Raw genomic sequence first — 6,945 nt, 5'->3', positions numbered from 1 at the left:
AAATTACTACTTAATCTAAATCAATATTGTTTATGTTAGACGTAAATTAAACATATGGCCACATTGACTAGCCCATTAATTGGTTTGTTATGACAATGATTACCCTATGTTTACATGATGAAATTGAGAACTTTGATTCCTTGGGATCTCGTCATTGTTTGTATGCTAATGAGATTCCACAATGCCTTATCAAAATATGTAAAAGGATTGAAGAAGCTCATATTATGAGAGCCAAAATTTTGGAAAACATTCTGATTTTGAGAAAAAATGTTTGATATATCATTCATTTGGAAGGGTAAAATAATAAACTTATAAATATAATAATTTAAAAAGGTTATTTAATATTAAAAGATAAGATTTGGGAAAAAATATTTTAAAAACTTATTAAGATTATATATTATTTATTTAAAAATTAAATGGGCTGAATATTTTGATTAAGGAATAATACCAAATTCACCCTAATAAAAAAGCAAAAGACTTAAGTACACCATTTTTGCAGCCTCTTGAAAATGTATTTCCATTTTCAACCCACAACATACCACATGGCCCAATTTTGCAGCATTTCTCTTTTTGTATTTTATCCCCTTTAATAGAAATCCCGCGTGTGGCTCGTACCACGTTATAGCTGTGTAGCAGGACTACAGGGGTACTATTTCCCACCACTTCCATCCATCTTCTTCTATACCGAAAATTTCGAACTCTCAATCCCTTCATTTCTAGGGTTTCTGCATGGCATCTTCTGAAGAAGAAGGCAAAATCATCCCCGTTTGCGTCACAAACTACCTACTTGTGAACGATCGTAATGTGCCGACTTCATTTTCACAGTTACCGCTTCATTGGAGTGATCAGGAGAACCTAATCGACAAGAACAGAAACTCATCGGTTGTGTATTTGCGCGGAACTACTGACGGAGGTCTTCAACCGGTCTACAAGGAAGTGATCGCTTGGAAGTTGGAACTTTCTCGTATAGTGCCGCCTAAAATATACGTGCTTTCCAAGGGGAAAACATGGATACAACTCCAGGAACCAAGGAATATGTACAAAGATGTCATTAAGACTCTTTTGATCGTGATTCGGTGTCTCCATTTTGCGAAGAGGAATGCAGATGCTAGTAGAGATCAGATTTCAAGTCATTTGGTGAAAACCTTGAGGTCTGTGTTTTTCTGTAATGTTGAAGTGATTTGGTCTGATTTATTTGTTTACTGGTGTTTGCTGATTTACCCTGTTTGTTTGTGCAGATCGGATGATGTAATTGAACCTGTAGAGAAGTATCTCTCTGCTCACTTGCCGTTAATACAGAGTGCCTTGGCTAAAGACAAGGATTTAGCAAAATCAAAGGTTCGATCTTCACTGAGTAATCTTGATAGGCTATATTAACCACCAGGTTTAAAGCGAATCATTTGTATGTTTCCTCTTTTGTTCTACAATTAGTGCCCAGTGAATCCAATATCATGGCTTATATTCTACCCGATTTAGAGCCATTGTATTTATTGCTAAGTTTTGATAAATAGTTAACTATTAAGACATGTATTGACACCTGATTTCTTGACAGTATCTCAAAACGTTTCTTATGGAGATTGAGAATCCTGGGAGAAGAGAATATTTTCATGAGGTGAATACCTTTATTTCTGAATTCTGAATGTTTTTCTCATGTCAATATTGAACCTACTCACCTAGTCCATTCTTGTGCATTGTTAATTTCCCTTTTTGAAGGAAGTTTTCTAAATCTTGATCTTTTTTTCTTTTGAATTAAAGGAGAATCAAACAAAAACCAAGTCCAAGTTCATAGTTTCTGATGATGAAGAGCTAGAGGATAATGATGATGAATCTGATGATGAAGATGAAGTACTATTTGATTCTGTTTGTGCATACTGCGACAATGGTGGTGATGTTCTCCCGTATGCATATAATCCTTTCATAGACTTCATTTAAACATGACATTGAACACTAATATCCATGGTGTAGGGTTAGGGTTAATAAATTCAGAAAGATCCCCAATTGCCCATGATTCAGTATTTGTGAATGTCCTTCTGTAGACTATGTCATTAACATTTACTTCATACAATTTTCCACTTATGTCAGTTGTGAAGGTCAATGTATGCGATCTTTCCATCCAACCATAGATACAGGAGTAGAGACATCTTGTGAGTCTCTTGGCTTTGCAAATGCAGCTGAATATGAGGTACAAACATTTACATATCTGTAGTCTAATTATCTTTCCATTTCTATCATCTGGTTTAAGCACAATCATAACTCATCTCAAATTCTATATACAGGCAATTCCAACTTTTCTTTGTGGCAACTGTAAACACAAGAAGCATCAATGCTTTGTTTGTGGAAATTTGGGTTCTTCTGATAAGTCTTCTTCTACTGTTGAGGTTCTTGTCTAAATCTTGGATTTTGTTTCCACATTTTTACATGAAAAGACTTCATGTTAGCTAAGTAGCTACCAATCTTTTAGGTGTTCCCTTGTGTTTCTGCAACCTGTGGCCACTTTTATCATCCTAGATGTGTTGCAAAATTGATCCACCCTTCTGATGAAACCCTAGCCAAACAACTTCAGAGTCAAATAGCTGCAGGAGAATCATTCACTTGCCCTGTTCATAAATGTCGTGTTTGTAAGCAAGGAGAAAATAAAGAGGTTCATGACTTACAATTTGCAGTTTGCAGACGTTGCCCAAAGGCATATCATCGAAAATGCTTACCTAAGTAATACTATAACTCTCTCTTCCATAATCAAGATTGCAATTTTAAAGAAATTAGTTTTAGAAAAAAAACAATTAACTACATCTAAAGTACTAAATTTGTCTAAAAAGATTAACTATTTGATTGATTTTGATAATATTTTTAAGGGCAATTGGTTTCAAGGCTAGTGTTGATGGAACAATTAAACAAAGGGCATGGGATGATTTGTTGCCAAAACGCATCTTGATGTATTGCACGTAAGTGTTCATGCATAATTTATTATAAAAACATATGGTGTGATTCATCTATTATTATATATCTATATATATATCCAGGAAGCATGCTATTATTCCAAATCTTTTGACACCAAAAAGGGATCATCTTTTATTTCCTCGAGTGATAAGAAAAAGAAATCAAGAGGGAAGTAGAGTGGTGATGACATCTGTAAAGAGTAAAGCTTTTGGAAACCTCTCAAACACTGACACTGACATTGACACTGACACTTCAAACATGCCAAAAGTTGTTGAGAAGTGGGATAAAAATAACTCCATCACTAATGGTGATAAAAATAAAATATTAGAGAAAGGGAAGTCTTCCTTGATTTCTAGAAATTCAGAGCATCATTCCACCATTGGTCAAAACAAGTCAACACAAAAAGATATTCAAAGAGAACAAGCTTTTGCTTCTAAGCCAATGAAGAAGATAGTGAAGAAAATAATAGTGGATTCACCTCCTGTAGTAGATAATGATATGAAAACAAGGTATTTATTTCTTAATTCTTATTCATGTTGAATTTTCATTATTATGATATCATAACACTTTGGTGTACACTACAGGATTTTGAAAATAATCAAAGACTCAACATCTTCATTTGATGTTGAAGAATTTGTAAAGGAGAAGAGAAAAAGATGCACTCATCAAATATACACCCCTCAGACAGGGTTAGATAAGACAATTACCATGGGAAAAGTGGAGGCTTCTGTAAAGGTGCTATTGTGGATGCTCTTAAATATGTTTAAACTTTAATCTCATAATTTTAATTTTTTTTATTTTTTTTTTTTAATTTTTTAGGCTGTGCGAACAGCTTTAAAGAAATTGGAGGATGGGGGTAGTGTTGAGGATGCAAAAGCTGTTTGTGAACCAAATGTTTTAAATCAGCTCACAAAATGGAAGGTATGTTGAAAATTGAAATTTGAAAGATTACCTTTATGTTTTATATATTGCATCCTTTGTGATTTTATACTTTAATATTAATATTTCCACTCAATATATATATGCAGGAAAAGTTGCATATTTTTCTTGCTCCTTTTCTCATTGGAGCACGCTACACCTCTTTTGGACGCCATTTTACTAAAGTTGATAAACTTAAGGAGGTACTAATACTAACTATCTCTTCTTGTCCCTTGACTTTCATTTATTTACAAATTATCCCCCTGGAGTTAGTTTTATATTTTTTGTTGTTGTTGTTTTTTTAATATGCAGATAGTTGAGAGACTCCATTGGTATGTAGACGATGGTGATACAGTAAGTGACTTTTTCCTTTCTTCTTTTTTAAACTTTTTTTTTATCTCATAATTATTTTTAGTAAATTGTAACAATTGGATTTGTAATTTTTGTAATCAGATAGTGGACTTTTGCTGTGGTTCAAATGATTTCAGTTGCTTCATGAAAGAAAAACTCGATAGCATGGGAAAAACAAGTTGTTCATACAAGAATTATGACCTCATCACACCAAAGGTAGTATTTAAGTATTTTAACTTCTTGTATTTCCTATTTCTTGTACTAAATAATTAGCTAATCTTGATATTTTAATATTTTAATATTTTAATATTTTAATATTTTAATCAGAACACATTCAGTTTTGAAAAGAGAGATTGGTTTAGTGTCCCTGTTGAAGATCTACCTGATGGGTCTCGTTTGGTATGTTTTTTTATATTTTATCTTAAAAAAAATTAGTTTAAAACTTTGATTCTAAATAGTTAATAATAATAATATCTGAAAAGGTAATGGGATTAAATCCTCCGTTTGGAGTCCAAGCTTCTCTTGCTAACAAATTTATCAACCATGCTCTCAAGTTCAAACCAAAGCTTTTAATCCTTATTGTTCCAAAAGAAACCAAAAGGTAAACCATAAAATGTAAATCTGTTATTTAATTTTTATTTAATTTGGACTCTAATTTGTATTTGCTATAAACACTATAAACAGGCTTGACCAAAAATGGTATCGGTATGATTTAATCTGGGAGGAACAGCATATGCTTTCTGGCAAGGTTATATTATTAACTCTAGTTAGATTAATGGCAAATTACATAAAAACTAATATATTTTGGTCAAAATTGTGGTTTAATCATTATTTTTTACATTTTTACTCTCGTCAATGAAAACTGCCCAAATTTAACAACTTTTTTTTTATGTCTCGTAATAGAAAATTTTGTTAAAGTTTAGTGGAGTGGAATATTTAGGTTGTGAAAAATCTTCTAGTTTTCTAGAAATTTTTTCTAAGAAAAATGAAAATTTAGAAACATGTTTGGTTAAATATATTTTCCAAAATTTTTCTAAAAAAAGAGAACGTTCCAATTTTTATTAAATTACATATAACTTGAAAAAATCGATAATTCTTGTTTTCCGTACCTTTTTTCATTTTTTTTAAAAAAAAATATAAAGCTTATGCACCCACCCCACCTCCAAATATTGTATTATTTCAAATACCAAAATTGGAAAATGAAAACCGATAAAAAAAATACACCTCCAAACATATTTTCTAATTTTCCAAAATAGAAAATGGAAACTCAATCAATTTTCACCAATCGCATTTTCTAAATTTTTAACTGAAAATGAAAACTCCACTCACTAAAGTCACTAAATTAGTAAATTCAACCAAATGGATCCTTATTTTCACTAAAGCCACTTCATTCAACAAAATATAATGTTTTTTATTTTTTTTTAAATGTAACTTTCCGTTAGATTCACCAACTACACATGTCTAGTTTTTTGTTTTTTTTTTTGTTTTTTTTTTTTTTTTTGTTTTTTTTTTTAATAGTCGTTTTACCTACCGGGATCAGTAAGTGTTCAAGAGCAACCATTAGACGACTGGAACGTGGTCTCACCACCACTCTCTCTCTGGAGTCGACCAAAATGGACTTCCAAACACAAATCAATAGCCGAAAAACAAAACCACATTAACCAAACCCAACCCAACTTAACACACAAACGAAGAGTCTCCAATTACCTAATGGAAGAAACCCAAGACTGTTACAATGATTTCTCAAATATCATCATGACAAACTGTCCGGACATCTCCAACATCTTGGATGATGTTCCAGAAGCTTCCGATGCTACTCAACCGGGAAACATAGCATCCGATACTACTGGAACCGGAACTCATTATGATGACCTCTCTGACATGGATCTTGGAAGCCCGTTAGTTTCCCCACAGTTTTATACCGATACAACTAACAGTCTTCCTGTTTATGAATCAGTCAGTGGGTTTCAGAATCATGCTTTTTCAACCTACCATGATTTTGCTAACTATGGTGTTGCTCACCCTATGTACCCAACGTTGCCTCCTCCTACTTTTACTTATCAAACCGATACCAATATTTGGCCACCAGGTATGTTGCCTCCTGATTTTGGAAATTAGAGTATGTTGTATAGAAAACGTTAACTTACCTATTAGATTATGGATTCGGGTTTACTTGATGATGTATTGTGGTCCATATTGGTTTCACACTATTTTAGTCAAAGTGTTGCACAACCATTAAAGCAATTTCATGACTTCGAAGGAAGTACACAAAAACCATTTTGTTTATATGGTTGTTTCGTGATAATTTTAAATAAGGTAATAATTTTGTAACTTATATTGCCTAATATTTTAATTTTCAAATGAAATGACGAAACTATGAACTGGGATAAAGATGGCGAGGGTTTGCCAATGTAAGTACTATATATATATATATATATATATATATATATATATATATATATATATATATATATATATATATGGGAATAAAGGTGACAATACAAAAATAAAGGTTAATATAAACAACGTGGATTAAAAACGACTAAAAACAATAAACGGGTCCTTTTAAATAGTGAAATGACTAATATTTTTGAGGTATTTATTTTTTATTTTTCTTTCATTTCTTCTTAAATCTAATATTAATTTATTTATTTTAATAATAAAAAATAGGGACCTCTCTCTCTCTCTCTCTCTCTCTCTCTCTCTCTCTCTCTCTCTCTCTCTCTCTCTCTCTCTCTC

At 32.1% G+C, this 6,945-nt stretch overlaps 1 protein-coding gene across 1 annotated transcript; it reads left to right on the top strand.

The window, feature by feature from the left end:
- Positions 1-598: 598 nt before the first annotated feature.
- On the top strand, positions 599-6,450 carry LOC145074231 (protein ENHANCED DOWNY MILDEW 2-like). Its single transcript, XM_079020643.1, has 18 exons — positions 599-1,151; positions 1,239-1,338; positions 1,553-1,612; positions 1,756-1,898; positions 2,083-2,182; positions 2,277-2,378; positions 2,462-2,709; positions 2,853-2,942; positions 3,021-3,446; positions 3,522-3,672; positions 3,757-3,858; positions 3,966-4,058; positions 4,168-4,209; positions 4,309-4,422; positions 4,534-4,605; positions 4,689-4,807; positions 4,891-4,954; positions 5,725-6,450. Exons 1-18 carry the CDS (start codon positions 730-732, stop codon positions 6,322-6,324), a joined length of 3,048 nt encoding a protein of 1,015 aa, XP_078876769.1. The 5' UTR covers positions 599-729; the 3' UTR covers positions 6,325-6,450.
- Positions 6,451-6,945: the final 495 nt, after the last annotated feature.

Source organism: Lactuca serriola, chromosome 9 (genome assembly GCF_051521515.1).
Source record: "Lactuca serriola cultivar US96UC23 chromosome 9, Lser_US96UC23_V15, whole genome shotgun sequence".
In the NCBI taxonomy this organism is placed as follows: domain Eukaryota; kingdom Viridiplantae; phylum Streptophyta; class Magnoliopsida; order Asterales; family Asteraceae; genus Lactuca; species Lactuca serriola.
Note: the sequence above shows the minus strand (reverse complement) of the source record. Positions and strands in the feature narration are given on the sequence as shown.